At 41.9% G+C, this 26,625-nt stretch overlaps 1 protein-coding gene across 1 annotated transcript; it reads right to left on the bottom strand.

Annotated features, from left to right (window-relative positions):
- Window positions 1-3,777: 3,777 nt before the first annotated feature.
- SRSF3 (serine and arginine rich splicing factor 3) lies at window positions 3,778-11,377 on the bottom strand. The gene is made up of 6 exons (XM_030870908.2): window positions 11,243-11,377; window positions 9,315-9,522; window positions 7,880-8,014; window positions 5,680-5,718; window positions 5,377-5,463; window positions 3,778-5,193 (listed from the first exon to the last, which is right to left on the bottom strand). Exons 2-6 carry the CDS (start codon window positions 9,518-9,520, stop codon window positions 5,166-5,168), a joined length of 495 nt encoding a protein of 164 aa, XP_030726768.1. The 5' UTR covers window positions 9,521-9,522; window positions 11,243-11,377; the 3' UTR covers window positions 3,778-5,165.
- Window positions 11,378-26,625: the final 15,248 nt, after the last annotated feature.

Below are 26,625 nucleotides of genomic sequence, written 5' to 3'. Positions count from 1 at the left end.
GTTTAACAGGGATACTCACCTCCCAAGTGATTAAGCATTACGTAAGAAAAAGGATAGTGTTTGGCAGAGCTGCACTCAAAAACAAAACTTCCTTTCCTGGAGGATATAGCTGGCCAGAGTGAGTAGGCATGGTGGGGCAGAGATGGGGCAAAAAAAATTGTTTTTAAACTTCCTGACTACTCCACCAGTTTTCACCCGAGCTTCCAGCACCTGAAAAGGAAGTTACTTTCTTAGCCCTCTCCGAACTATCAGTGTTCACCTACTCTGTTTACAAAGTGGGCAACTTCTACTTCCAACCTCACTTCTGGAAGCCACTTTCATTTCAAACGGACTGCTATACATTGCCAACTGAAAACCAACCAGGATTGCCAGTTCAGTGAATTTCCTGTCCCCATTAAACCCCAGACAGCTGGGACACACGAGCCAGCCTTTTCATTAGGGCAGTAACAATCCCAACTTCTTGGCCTTCCTGCCAGTACTAAAGCTGGACAAATTATCCCACACTGCTTGTAATGGCAATAGGGCTGAAGGAAAGTCAAAAAATCATTAAACTGGAATTGGTGTAAATTCATGGTTTTAGAATCCTTTCACTTTTACCGCCAAGCAGTTACGTACTCCTGCCCTCTTCTACTTTATGATTAAGGTACTCACACTCACTTCTTCACTTCATTCTTCACATAGCCTTTAACTGCGAGCTCTGCCTTTAGTACACAGCCCTTACCATCTGACTCAATTCACTTGTTTTCCACTTCTAGGTAAGGGGCTTTACAAAGCACTCTCAAGATTATTTGCCACCTCAAGATCCAAGAGCCTTTCTCTTAGGGTATTTAAAAGCCCTACAACCAACACCTCTTAACTTATCCTAATCTAAAACAGGGGTGAACTTACATTTAGTTCAAGGTCTCAACATCCTAATATTGAACACAAGTCAAATATTACCGGTTTTGAGATACTGAGCTGGTATTATGCCCTATCACTGTACCCCATTCCCCATTAAATGCCTGTGTCATAGACCACCATGTGGGGAAGGTGTGACACGAAAAGGATTAAATAACAAATCAACATTCCAATTTGTATTTATTTGCAAAGCACTCTTATTGAAGCTTAACATGGATTTTATCTAAACTAAAAATAAATTCTCATTATAAAAAATTCTGGTGGCAGAGAGCCAGCTGGATTGGGTTAAAAGTACTAGCTGCCTAAGTTTAAAAGGATTTAGAAATTGTTTCCTGCGGGAGTTATTCTCTCAAAAATAACTTTCAGCTCTCAAAACTTGATATACTGATGATGATATACTGAGCATTTCCATTCCTCTTTCCAAATGTTCAATACAAACAGCCACCTCCACCCCCCTCCAAGGCAGCATTCATTAAGCAGTTTTTCAGCAACTTTCCCTCTTGGCTCTGATTTGAGGTTTTGGGACTTAACAAAAAAATGACCTCTAGGGCTTCCCTGGTGGCGCAGTGGTTGAGAGTCCGCCTGCCGATGCAGGGGACACGGGTTCGTGCCCCAGTACGGGAAGATCCCACATGCCGCGGAGCGGCTGGGCCCGTGAGCCATGGCCGCTGAGCCTGCGCGTCCGGAGCCTGTGCTCCGCAACGGGAGAGGCCACAACAGTGAGAGGCCTGCGTACCACAAAAAAAAAAAATGACCTCTAAAGAATGCTAAGTTGCCCCCAAATGAAATCTGAATGAGTTATGTACTGAAGAAAAAATGCCAATCCACAAGTGAATAGGACTTCAAAAAGAGGGGAAAAGTCACCTACAGACTACTTTTCTGGAAGGTGTAATTTTGCTCTGGAAATAAAGGAAATATTCTCCATCTCAGGATCTCTCCAAATGAGACTATCAAGGAAGCTAAGTATCAATGTTTCCAGAGATTTTCACTTCAAGACCAAGTACATACATGTACTAACAGCTAAGGCACTAAGTGGCCAGATTCTAAGACTTTAGTAAAATAATCATATAATACAATGTTTTATGTATGTCAGAGAAGAACCAAGGAAAAACTAAGGATGAGAAGTAATGTTCTACACATGTATTTCATGTATTAGTCTGGGAAACATTTTGGCTGTTGTCACATCTTCCATCCAGGTAGTTAGAGGAAGAACTGGGATACAAAATGATGAGAATACCATATTATGAATTTCTGCAATTCCAATAAGTAAAAATTTGTACAACAAAATTAAGCAGTTATACCAGGTTTATCAAGACAAATTTTCAATCTCTTTCAAATTTTCTATCTTCTCTAAAGTGTGCTGTATACAGCTGAATTTGTTTGAAGTATCCAACGAATTTAATAAAGTAAGATGAAGAGAACTTGTGTGGACATATAAAATTGAATTCAACACTATCAGAATGTTTTGATAAAAATATACTCCAACCCAGTTTTTCTTCAGCTACTTTAATTATAAAAATCTTCCATATTCTCAAAAAAAAAGAAAGGAAAACCAGAAGGCAACAGGTCTAGTACAAAAATATACAACTGGAAGACATTACCACCAACCAGGTCTGACAACTAAATCATGTTGGGGATTCTGAAAATAAAAGCACACTAATACAAAGTACTAAACCAGTGGTTCCTATATAACCAGGGATGGAAAAATGAGTCAGTAGGCCTGGAAAAGTCCATTCCTGATAAAGAAGCACTGTAAGAATATAAACTATAACTCTACAATAAAAGCAACCAGGACTTTCCATCCAGACATGGGTGAGTCTTAAAAGGTGGTGATGCCATCTACTGATCACATGATCTTTTAAGGAACTGTAAAAAGCCATAGAAACAGTAGATAAAAGGTATCTACATCTCATAAAAATAAAATTTCTCTGGCTAATTTATCTTTGTCTTTACCTTTCTGCTTAAGACATGGAGGTCAGAAATAACCCACAATGAACTGAGAACCACAGAATATTAACTATTCTTGAAAGCATAAAAACCAACTATAATCCTTAGATATGTTCCTTAAATTATCACCAAGTATTAATAGTGACCTCTAGTGAACACCTGTAATCATTACACCACAAGTCAAACTTTCTGTGACTTTCAGTATCATATTCAACTGAGAATGCAAGACAAAACTGGCCAACGGGACTTGTTAATTTCAGAAATTACAGTAGAGAACGTTTTAATAGCCAGAATGTAAGGTTTTAACGATTTCTATCTTCCATATTTTTAAACAAGCCATAAAATTGTGCTAGGGTTTCTGGTTAAAGTGATTGCAAATTTGGACCCTAAGGATAAATCCTAGAGGTTAATTTTAATATCAGGTCTGTATTAGCCACTTTATAGCTACAATCCACTATCCTTTTTACAGAAACCCTTCCAATTTAAGACTCTGCAAGTTGTATACTGCCAAAAATGCCCATGTAGATTTATAAGAGCAGTGTAATATTGATGTACCGAATTACTTCCATGAATTCTTAGCTATCTTGCCTTGCTTGACCCCAACAAAGGTTTTAAGCTATGAAATGCCAGAAGACAAAGGCCCAAAGCCTGAGCTCCCAGTAAATCAATAGCCAGTCTTAAAAGTATCTTCTGTAACGAGGCTCATACTTAACTCCACTGACACCAATTCTCCCCCTCTGACACCCAGGACTCTCCCTCCCTTGATATGTGCATGAAGGGTGAAGAAGGACCACTGGAAATAATTTGTTTAGGATCTGCATCTTATAAAACATCCTTATAGATTAATATAATGACTTATCTTTCATATTAATGTCAGTACAGCATAATCCAAAACTATCTTTAAACAGCACATTTAAGGAAACTAAGCCAAAAGACTGTTGCATTATGATTTAATCTAATTGCACAAAAATTTGAAATTACAACTCCTCTAGATTTCTAAGAGGAAGGTTATGCATGCCTCCATATTCAATTCTGCACTGTTACATTTGAACCATATAGTGAATTTCACATCATGATGGATCAATTTAGAACCCCCATGCAACACCTCAAATTATATAAAATGGAAGCAATTTTTAAAAGCTTTGTGGAACGTATTCATGCTAATTTTTTTTTTTTAAACCAGCAACTTTGGATTATAATGTATCAGGTGGATATATTTTAAAATGTTGGTCACTGAATATCAAGGACTTTGAACTGGCTTCTACTCCTAAAAATGTATCATCGCTTAGGTGGACAACCAAAAATTTCCTTCACTTCAAAAGCCTCAAATTGTGTTTCTTACAGAATAAGATTTGTGTAACCAACTGCCTTCTATGGGACAAGAAATATGGTAATAGTGGGTTCAACTATTACACAATTATGTTAATATTTTATTTTCAAAAGCACTTTACAAGAAAATGTAAGTATGGCTTCCAATAGGAATGTTATACCTGGACTTGATTGGTACCAAGCTCAGATTTTAGTTTTGCAAGGAAAAACAGGCTTTCAGGTTAAACAACAATTTGTAACCAAAACTTTAATCCCAAGGATTCTCACAAAACATATTACAAATGACAGCATGAAAAAAAAAATCTTGCACAGTAACTCAAAGTTCAGCTCTACAATGTACCCTTAAACTGGCAGGACATAGGTATCTTGAAAAGTCTCAAATTTCCAAATAATATTACAAAGAGCTAGGTATCCATATACAGCAATCACAGAAGGTAAACTAACTTTCTTGAAACTTCTTAGATTCTAAACCCACTGGACAACCTCTTGTCCGGTGTGAAGACTAGTGGAATTTTTAAACCTCTAATCTAGTTTAAAGGTGCAGCTTTAATTTTTACCTGCTGGCTTGTGTTCACAGCAGCTTTTAAAGACCGCTTAACTACAGCTGCATACCATATCCCAGCTACAGAGTCTTTTCAATTTTTGCCAGTTTTGTTTCCGTAATATTAAACATCACACTTTAGCTGGGCAGGAGTTAGAGGTTTATTATCAGTCTGTGCAAGACTAAAAATTCAAAGCAAATTCAATTTTGCTTAAGGGAACATTGTAAAGTAACAATTCTTGATATTACATGCCTCATATGATCCATTTCAAACCATAGAGAATTACATCTTTATGTGTCACTGTTCCAAGAGACAAACAAATGTGAACAGCTAAAACATTTTAAAAATGCACCAAGCTTATGAAGTCTCAAACAAAACTTGAATTTTCTGTACATACTCCTGTCAAATGAAGTTATTTCCTGTACACCACTCCTCTTGCAAACTGGTCTTCTATTTCCTTTCATTTGACCTAGATCGGCTGATAAACAGAAAAACAGAAGTTACACCTGTAACTCCGTTACACTCTGACAAAACATCAAAAGATTTTTATGGGAAAAAGTTGTAAAATTTTTATCCAAGTGGCTTAAAAGAAGACCTATTTCTACTTTTAATACGTTATGTATGCAAGGTCTTAAATGGCTCAGGTCATTAAAGATCTTACCTACGAGACCTAGAGAAAGATCGGGACGGCTTGTGATTTCTCTCCCGGGACAGTGATCTCTCTCTTCTCCTATCTCTAGAAAGGGACCTGAAGTCAGAGGGAAAAGAAAAACAGTGCCATTCAGGATTATACACAACAAATACTTATAAGAGAAGTTTCTGAAAGCTAAAAGCTATGCCACTTGATTCATTACTGAAGTCAAGGTCTATCACCATTAATTAACCAAGTCATTTGGGAAACAGCTTAGGAATAGCACAGACACTCCCACTTCTGAGAATGTGGCCCCCAAAAAAGGTTATTCACCTGCTCCGGCTGCGGGAGAAGCTTCTCCGTCTTGGAGATCTAAAAGCAGAAAACAGGGAAATTAGGCCAATTGTCAATTAGCATTTATGGCGTGAGGCATTTCCCAACTTTTCAATCTCACTGTTGGGCCCAGTGAATGTGCCGAAGAACTGGCACCCATCGTCCAAAAAATAAAAAAAAATTTTTTTTAAAAAAAGAAAAGAAAAAAAAGGCACAGAAGGATTAAGGAACCAAAAGCTCAAGTGAAAAGCAGGTATTCCAACCATGGATTCACTTTAACAAAGAATGCTTCACAGCAGATCTGTCCAATGCAAAACTTCATGTCAAACTAACTTCACTACCCAAACACCACACCAAAATGTAGTCCCACAAGTAGTTCCAAAAACAGTACCATAAACCAGTATTTGGAACCCATGCAAACCTGCAAGTCCATGACAAGACTTAGGTACCAGGTGGATAGTGTAATTTTGTGAAAACGCGCTAGGTGTAAATACTGATGCCATTAAGTGCTACATTAGAACTGCATTTGTGATCATCACATTTAAGAGTGTGTTTAGGCTTATCAAAATTACCTTAGCTTGGCCCACTTCACCCCCATAATTTAAAAATTTTGAAAACTGTTAGTAAAACCATTTAAAGGTGATAGGATTCAACAAATTTTTGCTAGAAAGGAAAGCTAAATCTGTTAGAGTTATTAAAATTTTTAGTTTGGCATCTCACACATGCAAATAAGTTTCATTTGAAGGTCTAGTTACATTATGAGTTCCCTATCACCCTTAAAAGTTTTATTCAAGCAATATATATATGTACGTTACCATTCAATTATGCACAGCCAGCCTTTGATCCAGAAAAAAAGAATTACTTTAAGCCGCTTACTCCTTATTTTAACCAGCAGTAAACTGTATAAGCAGGAAAAACTTACTAGTTTTTGGGTTTCAACAAGCTAGAAATGGTGAGGTGAGGCTGCCGGACTGACGGCCAGGAAGAATTTGCTGAAAAGGTTTTGCCAGATGTTGCGTTGGATTTAGTTGGTTGGCGAAGGGGGTGTTGTGGATTTTTCCTGCTTTTTTGTTAGCCGAAGGCTGCTGCTGTAGTTGTTGTGAAGACATTTGGTAAATAAACAGCTGAGCTGATTGGCCAGGAATGTGTGGGCGGTCGAGGTGGCTGCTGCCGATTTGGTTAAGGTTGGAGAGAAGGCTGAGAGAAAACAGCATGCTCGGGAACCAAAGGGCGGTGCAACCTGACGACTGGCCATGCCTGGGTCATGTGAAACGACACCAGCCAAGCTGAATGGGGCGCGCTGGTCACATGACGCTGAAAGGGCTAGTTGACTGGCTAATGCAGACTCAGAGGGTGGTGAGAAGAGACATGATGGTGACTCTGTAACGGGGTTCATTTTTATTAATAGATGGACCAAAAAGCACAAAAAAAAAATGAAAAACAAGCCATCAGTACAACCATCTATTAGCTAACAAATACTCTTTATTATGATGGGCAACAGTGTGTTTTGTTTTTCAAAACAGCAAAAGGGGCAAGATTTTGAACTCCTATCTCCTAGGACTTCACTCACCTGTAAGAGGTAAATTCAGTCCTACAGAAACTATTTGGAGGTTTGAGGAGATGTGGAGTTAGCATCCAGACAATACTGCCTGGTCCAAGAATGATGCCATTTTCAATTATAAAAAAAACTGCATTCTCTCCTATTTGGGTTTGAAGAACAGATGACTGGGATTACTTTAGCCCCCTTTATTGGTCAGTGACTTAAGTTAGTTTCAGAATGATTTCTACTTTACCAGTTGTAACATTAAAACAGCTGCCTGCTTGATAAATATTACAATCGTGCTAATAGAAAACACATTTTTGTGAAGAGCTAGAGTTGAATGTAATGTTTGTCATTATGGAGTCAAGAAATGGAAAAAGGCCTAAATTGAAGTATAAGGGAAGACTTGGAAAGATGCAACTAGAAGATGAACTAGAAGATAGATCCAAGATAGAAGTTACTGACTACCAACATGAACAATGACCTAAAGACAAGCCAACACTCAGCACAACTCACATATCCCAAACTACACCCAGCAAATGTTTCATAAAAACCTGATTCCTCAAAATTTAAAACCCACCAACAAACTTTAAGAGAAATACCTGCTCCTATTAGCTACTCCATTACACCAATACCTCTAAACACGCTCTCTCTAAGTACCTGCGGCGAGGTGGAGGACTCCTCCTCCGATAATCATCTCGAGGGCGACGACCCCAAGAAGGAGGTGGGCCACGATTTCGACTTCTCTTTTCACCATTCGACAGTTCCACTCTTACTCGGCAGCCACATAGTGTTCTAGGAGGAGAAGAAACGTTAAATTTAAAGCAGCCCAACTGTCCTTCTAGGAGATTAAAGCAAGGGGAAAAAACCCCCACTCCTATAACTAGCTTCTTTGCAAAAAATACATCTTAATGTCTGCAGAATCCTTAATACCAAAGCAAGTTTTAGTTCCCTTATTTTTTCTAGTAAAGGAAACCAACTTCCTTACATTTTATTGCCGTTAGTCTGATCACTGGACTCAATGTTAACAGGTGCAATTTAAGTGTGAAAACGCCTGGATTCATCCTCCCAGAACTAGTTCATCTGTACATCCTGTTTCGACTTCTTCCTTTGAGGCTGCAACAACTGTTTACCAATCTTACTCTCTGTATCCGTTGGTCTCCTCTCCTCCCCAACCCCCCCGCCCCCCGCCAGGTAAGTAGCAGTAAGTTAAGACAGAAGCATTCTGGCCATTTTACATCTCCCTCTCCCCTCAATCATCACACACAATACTTGACACATAAGACTACTGAGAACAGGAGGGAAAAAAAAAGGGCAGTTATTTCCCACCTTTTCACTGGTCCACAACCATTATGTTTAGATAATTCACCATATGTGGACAGTGACTGGCAAGAGGTGGGGCCCTGGAAAAATGTTTCTGTAACCTGCTTAGAATAATGACCTTTTTTACAGCTTTACAGCCAACTCTCAGACCCTTTAATTTTTGGATCTTAAGGATTATTTTCCTTGTTTTCATGAAATCCAACGGTTTTCAAATGCCAGGAAGCAGAAGGGCAACACCTGTTCACTGTTAAGACTCAGGTGTTGCTTATCAGCCAGCTAACAGACCATTGTAAATGCAAAGGGAAATAGCTGTATGAGCCACAGTTCCTAAACAAAATTATTTCCAACATGTAAAAGATAATAGTACAATAAACCCACGTAACCATCATCCACCTACAATCAGTTTGTGGCCATAAGAGAAATGTCTGATTCCACAATTATTTTAGAAACAATTCAAAGGTGACAACACAGTTGATGCTTTGTGGTGCATTTAGATTAAAATGTTTCAACCATATGCAGCTATCCACCCACCAAGAACTGACCGTTAAAATTATTTTCTTCAATGGCCAACTGAATAAAAAGAAACTTTTCCTAGGTATCTACACTAAAACTGTTCACTCCTTTGATTGTCAGAAAAGGTTTATGTAAATCTCCAGTAACATCAATTTCAGATAGCCAAGAAGCCATCTACAAGCCACGTATCCTAGAGATTTTAAATATTAAAACACGATCAACATTATTTATCATTAGTATAAATTAATCAATAAATTACCTCCCATCTAGCTCTCGGACAGCATCTGCTGCATCTCGAGGATCTTCAAATTCAACAAAAGCGAAGCCAGGAGGGTTTCTAGCAACCCACACACTTCGGAGTGGTCCATAATAGCCAAAAGCTCGTTCCAATTCAGTCTTGTTACCATTGTTTCCAAGATTACCTACATAAACTTTACAGTCCAACGGACAGGAATCACGATGCATTTCTGTAAAAAAACAAAAAAAACCCCCAAAATATCATAATCCACACAGTGAAAAACAGATCCTTAAGAAAGAATTCAAAAATACTAAAACCCCCCAACACTAAAAGCACTACCCTTTAAACAGTTACCGATAACTGCATGGAAGCCAGCACAGATTGCCTAAGAAAAAAAAAAGCCTCCTTGAAGAGTGAGGGGAAACAACACACTGGAGGAGCATTTACCACAAAGTGGAAACTGAGTTAAGGACTTTACCTATTTCAAATTAATCTTAAAAAACTAAACAGAAAACACCTAGAAAAGTAGGACAGCCTACTCAAAAGCAAATACAACTCGCTGAAGACAAACCACTAGAAACGTGATACTAATGTGCCTTCACAGGCCAGAAGTTAACCAGCTTCATTCCTCAAGCAGCAAGACAAACTTGTTATTAAAAGATGTACCTCATTCTATTCTCAACACCCAAAAAGTGTTAACCCAAATGTCCAGCAACAGGTAAGTGGATAAGCAAAATATATTATCCATACAATGGAGTACTATTCAGGAATGAAGTACCCATAAATGCTACAAACGTGGATGAAACTTGAAACCATGCTAAGTTACAGATACCAGACACACAAGTGCACATATTACGATTCTGTACATGTGTAATATCCAAAATGAGTAAATCCAGAAGTAGATCAGTAGCTACCAGGGGCTGGTGGAGGAAAAGGGGACAGGGCAAAAGGGAAGTGGCTGCTTATGTGTACGGGTCACCTTAGGGGGTATAAAACGGGTTAGAACTAGAGAGATGGTAGCTGCATAACATTGCAAATGTACTTAATAACCTCTGAATTGTGCACTTTAAAATGAATCTTACGTTAATTCACCTCAGGGGAAAAAAGTTGTTATACAAGAATTTAGGCACTTAGGGGTCTTTGATAAATCTTAAGTACTTACGAAGTCGTCTCAGCAATGAATCTAATCAACTTATAGGCCAGTATCAACTGCATAAAAGAGCAGCCAGTCCAAGAACTCAGCTCAAGAGCCACTTTCTTCTCTTTCTGGGCTTATCCAATTAAACAAGCCAGTCCAGACACATCCTATTTGTGTGACCCCACCCTGCACCCAGGAGAGTTATGAGACCAAACCATTGCCGGGAAATGGGTTCTTTTCCTTTTTCCAAAAACTTTACCGTGACCAGTTACAGGCCTACGTATTAATGCAAAGAGCTACAACAACAAAACAGCTCAAGGAAGAGCGGTTTAAAAAAATAAAAGTGATTGGGTTCAGACTATAACAAGTTAAAAGAACATAAAAATGAAGATGAGTACAGAAATCATTTACTAGGGATGGATCGAAAGGCCCAATCTTGATTACTGACTTGAGGAAAAAAATCATGAGCAGCTACCTAAGAAAACGCGGGGCCTAAAAAAAAAAAAGGCGCCATAAATTGAAAAGCCGCGGCCCGGAGTACGACGGACTACCGAGTCCTCCTTCGCCTCATCTCTCGGGCAATCTCACTTTCCGGTTCACGCCCCCAGTGAAGAGTTAAAAACACCTCCACTTTGAGACCTGGATATATCCTCCGAGGGGCCGGGGCCCCCCGCCACCGCCCCGTGCTGAACGTCACAAAATGGCGGCAGCGTCTCTTTGTCTCAATCTGGCGCCGCCATTGGGCCTGGCCCCACTTCGGTCCCGTTAAGGCCCATTTCCCACCTCATTCCTTTAGTCGCTGGTCACTTACCGAGACCTCGGGTTAGAAACGCGTAGGCTCAAATCCACACACCCCCAGCTGGGTCTTCCTGGTCCCCTCGCGCCTGGCACCGACAGATGCTCTCCCACACCCGTCGTCCACGAAATGGCGGACCACCGCCGTCTCCTCGCCCTTATTTATAGGCCATGCTGTAGTCACATGACTGGACGGGCTCGCCCAATGAGGGGCGGAGGAGGCTGTGACGTAATGGCTACAAACTCAGCGAGAACAGCGTTGCTGGGAGCGCGCTCTGGTTGTACCGCCTTGTCTGTGGAGGGTAGCAGCGTCGGGCTCAGGTTGTCTCAGGCCCGGAGCTTCCCTCGGGTGTAATTCCCCAGCTGCTGACCTCTGAGTTATTCTCAGTCCCCTGTCCCTCACATCCAAATAGGCTGGAGTTTAATAACACCTCCGCCGTCACTCCCAAACACTGATAGAGCGTTTTGCTCCTAATAAGTTTAAAGTATTAGATGAATTCACTGATTACTTCATCCTCGTGAGCGGTGAGGCTGGAACTAAGATCGTCACGTTTACAAACGTGCTTCGAAATTGCTCCCAAGGTCAAGGAGCTGTTTGTGAGCGAGCTGTCACCAGATTGTGCCCACCGGGGTCCCACACTTAGGGAAAAGCCCAAACCTGGAAAGTCCGCCGAACTCTGGCTGGTTTCCCACCCCTCACCCAAACTGCAGGATTTGGCGGAGACGATGGGGCATCATCCTGGACTCCTGAAATGTTTAATAGAAACGCAAACGCAAATGAGACCGGTCAGGCCATGCGGAAACTGTCACCTTTAGCAGGTAGAAGTACAAGGAAGTTCCTGAAGAAGATTGAATTTAAATTCAGCCCCCCAACCCCGCACCGGGGCAGGGGTGGGGTCCATGGGTCACTCACACCTTCCTCTGTTTCCCACTTCACCTAAAAAAAACCGAGCCACAAGATTTAACTGTTGGGAGAGAAATACCGCGATGGTGTCAGAAAAATCACCAAAATCTCCTTCGCCGGAACAGTGAGTTCAGTTTTGCTGGTGTTCCCTACCCTCTTTCTGTGAAGTCTGACTTATTGGTAAAACTTATTTAAATCTGCTCTCAAGAGAAACGATAACTTGTATTTTTCCACCATTAGCTGAAAGATATACCAATTATTTACTTGTTTTGTTTCTCCCAGATATTCTCTTACTGTGCCTGTAAACGATTTATCCATAGTGGGGGAAAAATACAAAGATTTAATGCCTCTGAGCCTTAGTTTTCACACCTGTAAAATGGGGATTTCATACTCCCAAGGAAAGAGGGGGAATGGGAACTGCAGTTGTTGAGCCAGGCTCTGAGCTGGCCTTACCCTGGGGTGTTTCCCAGGTGAGGGATTCTAGCAAAACCTTTCTGTTTCTCTTCTTACTTTTCTTTCCTTCTGTAATTGTTTTTCTCTTCTGGCTCACTTATATTTGCTTTGATTTGCTCCCCTCCTGCTCTGTAAGTTTTTCTCCTCTTTTTATTTCCTTCTATCAAAGCGAAGCCTTTTTGAAGTCAGACAGTCCTAGATTTGGACCACAGTACTGCTGTTACTTACTGCTAAAGCGTCTGGAGAAGAGTCCCTTACCCTCTCTCAAGATTACTTTCTTCTTTGTAAAATGGGATAATTACATCAATGCAGGGTTGTTATGTGCTGTCTACCCTCACAGGAACTTCAACTTTGGTCTATTGCGGTCACACCTGCATCCCCAGGGCCTGGAAACAAGCCTGACACACAGCAGGTGATCAAAACTTATTTGTTTAATTATTTAATTAATTAAAAGAAATTATGTAAATAAGCTGGCACAATATTTGCTCAAAAAAATTCTGTGTTCTTTTCACATCTCATTCTTTAGTATCCCAAAGTATCCCATTCTTTTACACCATTTTTCCTGTTTTTGTTGTTGTTTGTGCATATAATGCTAGTCTAGCATGCATCTTTCAATGGAGCACTCTTTTTTTTTAACTCATTATATTTTATTTTTGGCTGTGTCGCATCTTTGTTGCTGTACGCGGGCTTTCTCTAGTTGCAGCGAGCAGGGGCTACTCTTTGTTGCTGTGCGCGGGCTTCGCATTGTGGTGGCTTCTCTTGTTGCAGAGCACGGGCTCTAGGTGCGTGGGCTTCAGTAGTTGCAGTGTGTGGGCTCAGTAGTTGTGGCACACGGGCTCAGTAGTTGTGGCTCTTGGACTCTAGGGCACAGGCTCAGTAGTCGTGGTGCACAGGCTTAGTTGCTCTGCGGCATGTGGGATCTTCCCAGACCAGGGATCGAACCCTGCATTGGCAGGCGGTTTCTTAACCACTGTGCCACCAGGGCAGTCCTCAATGGAGCACTCTTAATCCCTCCAACTGTATTCTCAAATACGTTTTGAACCTCCTCTGGCCATCCACACACACTTTCTATCTTCTAGTAACTGCAGCCAAGTAACTATCCATTTAAATTATGGAATATTTTAATGTTCCTTTAAATTTATTCGACCATCAACCACTCTTGTCTAGACCCTAGAACCATAGGAAGCTTCAACGGGACATAGCAGAATTTCTTAGACAAAGAATGGGGATCATATGTGGTAGTAAACAAACATCCTTTGATTTTCTCTGAGGAACTACCATTCTCACAGTAGACCACGTTATTGATTTAGGTGTGGTTGGGTCCTACACCCCACTTTTTTAGGGATAGAGACATGAGCATCCCTAGTTAAATCATCCTGGTTCTTAGTGGCCTGCCCCACCCCCATTAGTTCAGGAATGGATGACTAATCCAATCAGACCTGTCAGCTAATGGGACTTGTAACTTTAGAAATTTCAGTAATTTTAGAATTTTAAATAGCCACAATCTAAGTGTAGAATGTAAGATTTTAACAATTTTTATTTTCCATATTTTTTACAAGCCATAAAATTGTGCTAGGGCTTCTGGTTAAAGTGATTGCAAATTTGAACTCTAAGGATAACTTCCTGGGGCTAACTTTTTATCATCAGGTTCTGTATTAGCTGCATTATAGCCATAATCTATTATCTTTTTTACAGAAACCCTGCCAATTTAAGACTCTGTAAGTTGTACACTGCCAAAAATGTCCATATAAATTTATAAGAGCAGCAGTAATTATTGATGTACAGTATTAATTCCATGAACCAGTAGCTATCTTGCCAGCACTGCTGCTAGGCCAGGCAGAGAGAGGTGTGTTCCTTTCCTCCGACTAGTGGGGTCCTGAACCTGCCAGCCATCCTCCTTCTAGTAGGGAGGAAGCAGCCTGCAGTGGACCCAACCTAAAGAGAGGGAGAGCTGACAGATGGGGAATAACGAGCTCTAAAACTCTTGTTTAAGAAGCCCTGACCCAATTCCACTTTTGCGATTCCCAGTTGTTTGAACATACATGTCCCCTACCTCTTCCTCTGATTTGCCTAAGCCACTTTGAGTTGGTTTTTTTTCCTGTCACTTATGAACAGAAGGATTCCAAATACAGAAATTACTCTGACATCTCACTACCTCAAGTCAAGAACCATGGCTCTAAGTTATTGTTCATTTCTAAAATTCACCTGTTACCAATTTGTTAAGTGCTTTTTCTTTTTTTCTTTTTTTAAAAAATTTATTTATTTTATTTAGTTATTTTTGGCTGCGTTGGGTCTTTGTTGCTGTGTGCGGGCTTTCCTAGTTGTGGTGAGCGGGGGCTACTCTTCATTGTGGTGCGTGGGCTTCTCATTGCAGTGGCTTCTCTTGTTACCGAGTATGGGCTCTAGGCATCCAGGCTTCAGTAGTTGTGGTGCATGGGCTCAGTAGTTGTGGCTCGCGGGCTCTAGAGCGCAGGCTCAGTAGTTGTGGTGCACGGGCTTAGTTGCTCCGCGGCATGTGGGATCTTCTTGGACCAGGGATCGAACCTGTGTCCCCTGCAATGGCAGGCGGATTCTTAACCACTGTGCCACTGGGGAAGCCCCTAAGTGCTTCTTCTTAATTAAAAAAAAAATTGAAGTATAGTTGATTTACAGTGTGGTGTTACTTTCAGGTGTACCGTACAGTGATTCGGTTATATATATATATATATGTATGTATGTAGGTATACATATATTCTTTTCCAGATTCTTTTTTTTCCTTGTCTGCGTTGGTCTTAGTTGTGGCTTGTGGGTTTTCTCTCTCTAGTTCTGGCACGCGGGCTCCAGGGCGAGTGGGCTCTATAATTGTGGTGCAGGGGCTCCAGAGAGCGTGGGCTCTGTAGTTTGCTGCACGTGGGCTCTCTAGTTGAGGCACGCGAGCTCAGTAGCTGTGTCACGCGGGCTTAGTTGCCCTGCAGCATATGGGATCTTATTTCCCTGACCAGGGCTCAAACCCAAGTCCCCTTCATTGGAAGGTGGATACTTAACTACTGGACCACCAGGGAAGTCCCCCCAGATTCTTTTTCTTTATAGTTTATTTAAAAATATTGAGTATAAGGAATTCCCTGGTGGTCCAGTGGTTAGGACTTGGCACTTTCACAGCCATGGCCTGGGTTCAATCCCTGGTCAGGGATCTCTGGCAAGCTGTGTGGCGCGGCCAAAAAATAAAATTAAAAATTCTAGGACTTCCCTGGCAATTCAGTGGTTAAGACTCCTCCCTTCCAGGGCTTCCCTGCTGGCGCAGTGGTTGAGAATCCACCTGCCAATGCAGGGGACATGGGTTCGATCCCTGGTGCAGGAAGATGCCACATACCGCGGAGCAACTAAGCCCGTGAGCCACAACTACTGAGCCTGCATGCCGCAACTACTGAAGCCCATGCACCTAGAGCTCATGCTCTGCAACAAGAGAAGCCACCACAATGAGAAGCCTGCGCACTGCAATGAAGAATAGCCCCCCCTCACTGCAACTAGAGAAAGCTCATGCACAACAACGAAGACCCAATGCAGCCAAAACAATAAATAAATTAAAAAAAAAAAAAAAAACCTCCTCCCTTCCACTGCAGGGGGTGTGGGTTCCATCCCTGGTTGGGAAACTAAGATCCCACATGGTGTGCGGTATGGCCAAAAACAAAAAAATCTAGGACTTCCCTGGTGGTGCAGTGGTTAAGAATCTGCCTGCCCATGCAGGAGACACAGGTTCCAGCCCTGGTCCAGGAAGATCCCACATGCCATGGAGCAGCTAAGCCCGTGTGCCATGACTACTGAGCCCACATGCCTCAACTACTGAAGCCCACATGCCTAGAGCCCGTGCTCTGCAACAAGAGAAGCCACCGCAATGAGAAGCCCACGCACCGCAGTTAAGAGTAGCCCCTGCTCGCCACAACTAGAGACAGCCCGCGCAGCAAGGAAGACCCAATGCAGCCGAAAATAAATAAATGAATAAATAAATAAATAAAAATTTTTAAAAAAACATAATATTGAGTATAGTTCCCTGTGCTATACAGTAGGTTAAGTGCTTTTTTAATTTTTGGCTTTGCCGTGCAGCTTGCGGGATCCTAGTTCACGTGATCAGGGATGGAACCCCTGACCTCAGCAGTGAAAGTGCAAAGTCCTAACCACTGGACTGCCAAGGAATTCCCAGATTTTTTTTTTTTTTTTTTGCAATACGTGGGCCTTTCACTGTTGTGGCCTCTCCCGTCGCGGAGCACAGGCTCCAGACGCGCAGGCTTAGCAGCCATGGCTCACGGGCCTAGCCGCTCTGCGGCATGTGGGATCTTCTCGGACCGGGGCATGAACCCGTGTCCCCTGCTTCGGCAGGCGGACTCTCAACCACTGCCCCACCAGGGAAGCCCCGAGATTTGTATTTTTTTCTTTTTTCTTTTTTTTTTTTTTGGACACACTGTATAGCATGTAGCATGTGGGATCTTAGTTCCCCAACCGGGGATCAAACCCGGGCCCCCTGCATTGGAAGCGTAGTGTCTTAACCACTGGACTGCCAGGGAAGTCCTGAGTGCTTTTTTTTTTTAAGAAAAAAGAATTACTGATGGCCAGGCATTGACATCTATGTATAAGAATTAAAACATTCAGTATTGTGATTGACTTCCAGTATCCATGAAGGAAAATCTAATAAAAGTGTAGACCTATAGTTTTTTAACTACTTGGTTCAGTCAGTGTCCTCGTAGGAAGCAGATGACATACTCAACAAACGGTTAACTGAAGAGGTAATTATTTATAGAATTATGGACAGGGTTAAGGAAACCCACAGAGGAGGGAGGAACTCCCAGAGGCAGCTCTTAGGCTGAATGGGTCATGGAAGGGAGCAGGGTTACCAGAACCAGACAAATGCTGTAGCTATGAAGAGAGGCCATAATGGCCTTAGGTAGAGGAAACGTGGCAGCCCAGTTCGGGCAGGGGTTGGGGGTGACCAGAGATGAAATAACTGGACTACTTTCTCTTCCTATAGTCCCATCTTTTGATGGTGCCTTCTTTGCCCAAAGCTATCTGGAAAACTGAGGGCAAGAGAGCTGGGTGATGCAAGCCCAAGTCAGCCTCCCAGGGCACAGAGGAAGGCAAAGACTGGGAATTGATCTAGGGTTGTATTGTCCAATACAACCACCACTAGGCTCATGTGGTTATTTGAGTCCAAATTGAGATGTATTGTAAATGTAAAATACATGCTGGATTTCAAACATTTGGTATTAAAAAAGAATGTAATGTTTATATTGATTACATGTCGAAATTATTTTTTATGTACTGGGTTAAATAAACTATATTATTACAGTTAAATTCATCTGTTAGGACTCTGCACTGTCACTGCCAAGGGCCTGGGTTCAATCCCTGGTTGGGGAAATAAAATCCCACAAGCCAAGCGGTGCAGCTGAAAAAAAAGATATATAAAGAAACAGATGATTTTTTTTTTTTTTTTTGCGGTAGGCGGGCCTCTCACTGTTGTGTCCTCTCCCATTGCGGAGCACAGGCTCCGGACGCGCAGGCTCAGCGGCCATGGCTCACGGGCCTAGCCACTCCGCAGCATGTGGGATCTTCCCGGACCGGGGCACGAACCTGTGTCCTCTGCATCGATCGGCATGCGGACTCTCAACCACTGCACCACCAGGGAAGCCCTCTTTGTACTTTTTGACTGTGGCTACTAGAGCACTTAAAATTACATGTGTGGCTCACATATCTGTTGGACAGTGTTGATCTACAGGGACAAATGGAAAATAACCTCACACAATTCCAACAAATAATCATTTAAAAACTCGTTTTAATTCAATATCCGGGACAACTATGTGAAAATAGTGTTTCTGCAAATCACATAGTTTAAAGTTTTTGTTTTTGTTTTTAATTTATTTATTTTTTAAAATTTATTTTATTTTTGGCTGTGTTGGGTCTTTGTTGCTGCATGCGGGCTTTCTCTAGTTGCAGTGAGCAGGGACTACTCTTCGTTGCAGTGCGCGGGCTTCTCATTGCAATGGCTTCTCTTGTTGTGGAGCACAGGCTCTAGGCGCATAGGCTTCAGCAGTTGTGGCTTGCGGGCTCTAGAGCACAGGCTCAGTAGTTGTGGCTTACGGGCTTAGTTGCTCTGCAGCATGTGGGATCTTCCCAGACCAGGGCTGGAACCTGTGTCCCCTGCATTGGCAAGTGGATTCTTAACCTCTGTGCCACCAGGGAAGCCCTTAAAGTTTTTTTTTTAAGCCTAATTGCCTTGATCCTTTGAGGTGCCACCTTTTAGGTATTTTTATATTATTCCCTGAAACAGTTTTTTAGATCATATCACATATTTAACAATCATTCATTCAGTCAAGAAGTATTTGTTAGGTGCCTTCTATTGTCCAAACACTGAGATGGATTTGGAGGAAAAAGTAGTAAGCCAAAACAGAGTCTCAGGCTACCATCATGGGGCTAAGTTCCAACATAGAGGGGAATTAGAAAAAAGAATCTCACAAGTGGTTGTGAAATTATTTATGTAGAAAATGGTCTGAAAAGGGAAATGGTGTCTTAAGAACATGTCATAGGAAAGATTGGCCTGATTAGGTAAACCAAAGAAGGCTTCCTGGAGGAAGTGATGATTTAGCAGAAGCCGGAGATATCTGGCAAAGTTTGTGAGAGCAGTGAGAGAATGTTCCTGGAAGAGCATACAGAATATGTAAAGTTCCTGTAGTAAGTTAGAGGAATTAAAAAAAAATACGCCAGTGTGGTTGAAGCACAAAGTGAGGAATAATTTTGAAATTTCATTAATATGTAAAATGTCCATGTTATACGTCTATTTATTCGTATATCAACAAGTGTTTACAAAGTGCCTACTAAGTGCTTTCAGTGAAGCAAAGCTGAATCAATCACTTTCATTCAGTCAATAAACATTAATTGGGTACTTATTATATTTCTCTCTGGAAGGCTCAGAGAGCTGCTATAATGGTATGTTAGAAGTATGTGCACTCAGGAGATTTTCCCCCCCTCCAAAAGTTAACATTCATCACTTCCGAGAGGTGGGATATTGGGGGAATATCTAAAGGTGGTTAGGAATCTTTAGGAGGTATACTTATGAGTAAGAGATGTTCTTATGTGTGATTTCTTTTCTTTTCTTTTCCTTTCTTTTCTTTTCTTTTCTTTTCTTTTTTAGCTGTGCTGAGCAGTTTGCGGGATCTTAGTTCTCCAGCCAGGGATCAAACCAGTGCACCCTGCACTGGAAGCACGGAGTCCTAATCACTGGACCACCAGGGAATTCCCTCCCTGGACTTTTTATTTTCTGAGTAGTGTTCTTGTGCCTGGAAAGGAATAATGATTGATTCTAGTGTTTTGATTAATATTAAATTTATCAAAGTTTCAAATTCTGAAATCCAATTCTTTCTGTAAGGTTAAGGTAAATTTCCAATCATTGTTATTTTATTTTCTAAGAACCTAATTTTTAAATAAGATCAATAATTCCGGGCTTCCCTGGTGGCGCAGTGGTTAAGAATCCGCCTGCCAATGCAGGGGACATGGGTTCGAGCCTGGGTCCGGGAAGATCCCACATGCCGTGGAGCAAGCAACTAAGCCCGTGCGCCACAACTACTGAAGCCCGCGTACCTAGAACCCGTGCTCTGCAAGAGAAGCCACCGCAATAAGAAGCCTGGGAACCACAACGAAGAGTAGCCCCCCACTTGCCGCAACTAGAGAAAGCCCGCAGCACAGCAACGAAGACCCAACACAGCCAAAAGTAATAAATAAATTAAAAATAAATTTCTAAAAATAATAATTCCCACTGTCCTTAGATAAATCTTTAATAGAATCAGAAGTTAAGCAGAATTTCCCTAAACAATTAACTTTATTTACACACTTGACTGATTTCATTCCTTTAAATGTATCAAGCAACATTTGTACATTCAGTACAGTTAATTCTCTGAAATACTTCAAAGGTGTATCATAGCAGACTTAAAATTGTAACAAGAAAGATATCCCCTATTCATGGATTAGAAGACTTAATATCGTTAAGATATGCAGTAGTACACAAAGCAATCTACAGATTCAGTGCAATCCCTACCAAAATTCCAAGAGACTTTATGCAGAAGTGGAAAAGCCAAAATTAATATTGAGAAATAAGAAAAAATTTGGAGGACTCACACTTCCCAATTTCAAAACTTACTACAAAGTTATAGTAATCAATACATTGTGGTACTAGCATAACGATAGACATATAGACGATTGGAATAGAATTGAGAGTCCAGAAATAAACTCATACATCTATAATCAATTGATTTTTGACAAGGGCCACAGGCCAAGACTTTTCAATGGGGAAAGAATAGTCTCTTCAAAACAAATGGTGTTGTGACAACTGATATCCACATGAAAAACAAAGTGAAGTTGAACCCCTACCTCATACCATATACAAAAATTAACTGCAAATGCATCAACCACCGAAGTATTAGATCTAAAACCATAAAACTCTTACAGTGAAACATAGGCGCAAATCTTCATGACCTTGGATTTGACAATGGATTCCTAGATATGGCACCAAAAGCACAAGCAACAAAAGAAAAAATAAAGTTGAACTTTATCAAAATTAAAAATGTTTGTGCAATAAAGAGCATTAAGAGAGTGCTCTTTAAGAAAGTGAAAAGGCAACTGTTGTGTGAAAAATAATTTGTCTGGTCTTTGTCCCAGGTTCCTGGCACTGAGCTTCTAAAACCCTTGGAATTTCCTGAGCAACCACATGATTAGAGGGTTGGGGCTTTGAGCCAGCCCAATCTCTGGAGAGAGGAGAGGAGCTGGAGATTGAATTCAATCATGGAGCCATTGATTTAATCAATCTAGCCTATGCAATGACACTCGCATTAAACACCATGGACTGAAGCTCAGTGGAGCTTCCTGGTTGGTGAAAACATTGATATGCTGGAGGGGTGATGCACCCTGATTCTACGAGGAGAAGGCACAGAAGTACTGTGTCGGGGACCCTCCCATACCTTGCCCAGTGCATCTGTCTATTTGGCTGTTCCTGATCTGTATCCTTTATGATAAAAATGGAACAGCAGGTATAGTGGTTTCTTGAGTTCTGTGAGTCATTCTGGTGAATATCAAACCTACGGGGATTGTGGGAACTCCTACATGTGTAGCTCTGTGTTCAAAAGTGCAGGTGGGGTTTCCCTGGTGGTGCAGTGGTTGAGAGTCTGCCTGCCAATGCAGGAGACACGGGTTCGAGCCCTGGTCCCGGAGGATTCCACATGCCACGGAGCAACTAGGCCCTGTGCGCCACAACTACTGATCCTGCGCCCTAGAGCACGCAAGCCCCAACTACTGATCCTACGTGCTGCAACTACTGAAGCCCACATGCCTAGAGCCCATGCTCCGCAACAAAAGAAGCCACTGCAATGAGAAGATGGTGCACCACAATGAAGAGTAGTCCCCGCTCGCCTCGACTAGAGAAAGCCTGCACGCAGCAAGACCCAATGCAGCCAAAAATAAATAATAAATAAATTTAGTTTTTAAAAAGTGGTCCACATCAAAAAAACTTTAAAAAAGGTCAAAAAAAGAAAAGGAAAAGAAAAGGAGAGAATCCACAAGAGGAGAGCAAGACGAGAAAGAAAAAGAATAATTACGCTGTTGATGATATCAAAATAGTGTAGCATTTTATAGAACATTTACAGAACATTTATATTCATGTAACTTGGAAGAGACAGGCTGGCTCCCAGCTTCTTCCTAAACCTCTTCTCAGCCACAAGATCCCTTCCTGTCACAAGCCTGAAGCCAGCCTGACACATAAAAGATGATAAATGTTCATCAAAAATGAGTGTAAAGCTCTCATTCCCAGCCCTCCCCACACTTGCCCAGAGGCTCTGCCATAATCTTTCCAGCATTGATCTTAGAGCAAAGGGAGGTTGGAAGGTAGGGAACCCCAGAATTGCACCCCCTACTCCTGGTCTCTTTTCAGCCTTCCCTAGCATGTCTTTTACTTTATTTTATTTTGTTTTTCATTTTTAAAAAAATATTTATTTATTATTTGGTTGCATTGGGTCTTAGTTGCAGCATGGGGACTCCTTAGTTGCAGCTTGCAGGCTCCTTAGTTGCGGCTCACCAGCTCCTTAATTGTGGCATGCGAACTCTTAGTTGCGGCATGCATGTGGCTCTAGTTCCCTGACCAGGGATCGAACCCGGTCCCCCTGCATTGGGAGCGCGGAGTCTTAACCACTGTGCCACCAGGGAAGTCCCTTACTTTATTTTATTTTTATTATTTTTATTGAAGTATAGTTGATGTACATTCCCTAGGATGTCTAGATTGCTGCTGATTGCTTCCCACATATTTCAGAATTTAAATTACAAATACACCCAGATAAAGCTTTATTCTCCAGATAAAATTCTGTAGCTTGCTTCATGAGCTTTCATTGTTTGTTTTTGTTTTAAACTTTAAGGAGCAGGGCCAGCAAATGAGGTTATAATGTGTTCATTTATGAACTATAACCTGTTCATTTCAGGTTATAGTTTATGGCTCTATTCAGGTTATACTTCCTTTCATTCACCATGCTGTGTCCTGGGAAAGTTTAGTCCTCTTAAAGTGTGTTACAGAATCAAAAAGATTGGGAAACACTGAATCAGCAAAGAGGAATTATGTGTGTAAGGAAACTGAGAAGGCTGGTGGCCGCATAGTGGACTTTAAGAGGATTCACAACTATTCTTAACACTCTCCCCGCACAACCACCACCAAATAACCCCCACAGAAACCCACGCAGGTTACAGAACAATGCAGGTATGATTTATTTTTCAAATATGTAAGTATTATACGTGTGTGCATATGCCCTATATACATACACACACACACACGTGCGTGCGCGCGCGCGCGCACACACACACACACACACACACACACACATATAGACTCAGAGAAATAGTAGGAAAGCTTATATACCAGAATAATAGCATTTACCTCTAGGTGGTAAGATGAAGATTTCTCTTTTTTTGGCTATTTGTTTCTCTGTATGGTCTAATATTTTATAATTACATTTAATGAAAATTAATGAAAGTTCTTTTTACTGAAGAGCCAAAATAACTTGGGTTTAAAACTTTCATTTTAAATTGGTCCATAATTACTTTCCAATACTCATCAGTTGATTATCTAATTTCTCCTAGTCTGGGGATATGTCACATGACAACTGAAGTTTGTGAGTTAGCTGAGAGCATGTGAGTAATTCTATTCCCCTGGCACTGCCCGCTCCCCCACCAAATACCTTTCTCCACATGCAGCAGCAGCTCCCCCGACAGCACACGCAATAATTTTCACTCTGTAGTTTTCTCTGGAATTTACCGGATTTATAAAATGTAATTGTAGCATTTAGATTTTTTTTTTTTTGGCCGCACCGTGTGGCATGAGGGTTGTGCCCTGACCAGGGATCAAACCCGCACCCCCTGCAGTGGAAGCGTGAGTCTTAACCACTGGACCGCCAGGGAACTTCCCTATTGTACCATTTATTTATTAGAAATTTTAAAATTTTATTTATTTATTTTTGCCTGCATTGGGTCTTCATTGCTGCACGTGGGCTTTCTCTGGTTGCAGCGAGCGGGGGCTACTCTTTGTTGCGGCAGGTGGGCTTTACCATTGCGGTGGCTTCTCCTGTTGCTGAGCATGGGCTCTATGCATGCAGGCTTCGGTAGTTGCTGCACGCTGCCTCGGTAATTATGGCTCATGGGCTCTAGAGCACAGGCTCAGTAGTTGTGGCGCACGGGCTTAGTTGCTCTGTGGCATGTGGGATCTTCCCAGACCAGGGATCGAACCTGTGTCCCCTGCATTGGCAGGTGGATGCTTAACCACTGCGCCACCAGGGAAGCCCTATTATAGCATTTAAAGTAAGTGGAAACTGGATACAGAGAGGTTTAGTAAGTTGCCCGAGGTCACACAGCTTGTAAGGGATGGAGATGGGATTCAAACCCCAAGTCTGGCTCTGAAGCCTGGTGATAACTTGAGTGGAAAACAGTAATGCTCAGAAATTTTAGCCATTTGGAAAGACTGCCTTTGATGTCTCTGGGTGTGTGTGTGTTTTTTCAGCTCCCCACGTTCCTCCGGGAACCCTAAGGAACAAAGTGTCACGTGAACAGTGGTCCTTCCTTGCTGCGCCCGGCCTCCTGAGTCAGCTCAGTTCCTGAGCCTCCTTTTCTGATTTCAGCTCCACCCTCTTCCCCCCTCGGTGGCGCCTGAACTTCCATGCCTTCCTCAGTGTATTACCTTATTTGGTTCTCGGGCCCACAGAGAAGTCGGGAAAAGGATCCAGGCCAGAATAAAAGTATTGCTTGTGCAGTTAGTGGGTGAGAAATCTTTATTTTAGTGACCCTGGCTTGTGCTCTGAAAGTCACAAATACAGGGAAGCAAGTTTAGTCTCAAAAACAACCACAAAAAGCAACTGAAGAGGGCAGAGTGGAGGTACCAATGTCACAATTTCTAATGTGTGCTTTTTTTTTTTTTTTTTGCCACACTGCACAGCTTGTGGGATCTTAGTTCCCTGACCAGGGATTGAACTTGGGCCACAACAATGGAAGCGCCGAGTCCTAACCACTGGACCGCCAGGGAATTCCCCATTTAATATGTGCTTAATTCTGTGATTAGAAAGAGATTTGTCTTTATTCAGCTCCTTCATGGCTGTCTTTCTTTCTTTCCTCTTTCTTGTGTTTCTAGAGTTTATACACCAATGCAAGGAAACTCAAGCCCAGAAAGTATAAAAAATTTTAGGTAGCTGGTACCATAGTTATCATAATTTAGCATATGCTTATATGTTGCATGAATAACATTTTAAACCCGGTTCAGAGAGTCTCTCTCTCTCTCTCTCATCTAATTTTTGAAACTCTCTGAGGTAGATGTTCTTATTTTATCTGTTTTATGTTTTCTTTTTTTTTTCTTGGCCGCACCGCATGGCTTGAGGGATCTCAGTTCCCTGACCAGGGATTGAATCCGGCCCAAGGCAGTGAAAGCATCGAGTCCTAACCACTGGACTTCCAGGGAATTCCTATTATTATCTCCATTTTATAGATTAAAAAACTGAGTCACAAGAATTTAAGTCACTTGCCCAAGGTCCTAGAGTTCAGAATTACCAAGCAAGGCTTGCCCCTGCAGTCAGGATACTAACCATAGGCCCATTCTACTTCTGAGGCACCCCAGGGATCTGGAGGCCTTTATTTTACTTGACCTATTATATTTCAGCCTGTTAAGCCCTTACTCTTGCATTTCTGTCTCCTCCCAGTTTTGCAAGTTCCCAGCTCTCTGGCTCCTCCTTCTCAGTGCCCTTCAGAGTGCTTCTTTCTCCACTGCCTACTAATGCAGGGAGCCCTTAGAATTCCTTCCTGGTCTCTTCCTGGCTCCCTGTATGTGTCTGTCCATGAGGAACCTCCTCTACTTTCAGGACTTAAGTTCTTTGCTTTATCTTTGGTGGGGTGATTATTCCTTCATGCCTGAACCATACATCCAATACACATGCTTCCTTCTTTTATCCCTAATGTACTTCAGACCTCCAATTCACTATCTTCCCATCCTGTGCCCCACATCTGACTCTCACTGCTTCCCGGCCACTCTTGATTGACCGTGAGTCGCACAGCCTTCATTCCGGCCTGGCCTACTGCCTAGTCATCTTGTCTTTCCTTTCCAGAAACAAGCTGTGTACCTCTGCATTCAGCCTCCTTTGCCTGGTATGCCCTAGTTTGGGTTTTTCAAACTTTTGATCCCAAGAGTAAGAAATACATGTGACCTCACAACCCAGTACCCACAAGTGCATGACCCCAAGGGTAGGCAGCATCTAGGCTGTCTCAACAGTGGTCGACAACACCATGTACATGTTCAAGTTAGAGTATAGGTGCCAGGTCACACCAGTGAGAATTCCAATCCATTTTGTGTCCACACCCAGGGCAGTTATTCAAAATATTTAACGATAGTTCAGCCTGGACCCTAGCTAATCAAAACAGTCATGGGAGGGTTATGAGAGAAGAGACTGGGTGCCAAGGTGGGAAGAAGACAGGCACTGGGGTATGGGTGGGGAGTTCACAGAGCAGCAGCTATT

Source organism: Globicephala melas, chromosome 11 (genome assembly GCF_963455315.2).
Source record: "Globicephala melas chromosome 11, mGloMel1.2, whole genome shotgun sequence".
Taxonomy (NCBI): Eukaryota; Metazoa; Chordata; class Mammalia; order Artiodactyla; family Delphinidae; genus Globicephala; species Globicephala melas.
Note: the sequence above shows the minus strand (reverse complement) of the source record. Positions and strands in the feature narration are given on the sequence as shown.

Excerpts from the sequence above, each read along its gene's own strand:
- SRSF3 (XM_030870908.2), bottom strand. The coding sequence starts at position 9,520 with ATGCATCGTGATTCCTGTCCGTTGGACTGTAAAGTTTATGTAGGTAAT. Across the intron at positions 8,015-9,314 it reads GTCCGAGAGCTAGATGGGAG|AACACTATGTGGCTGCCGAG; the intron begins GTAATTTATTGA and ends TTCTCCTCCTAG. Across the intron at positions 5,194-5,376 it reads TCTTTCTCTAGGTCTCGTAG|CCGATCTAGGTCAAATGAAA; the intron begins GTAAGATCTTTA and ends TCTGTTTATCAG.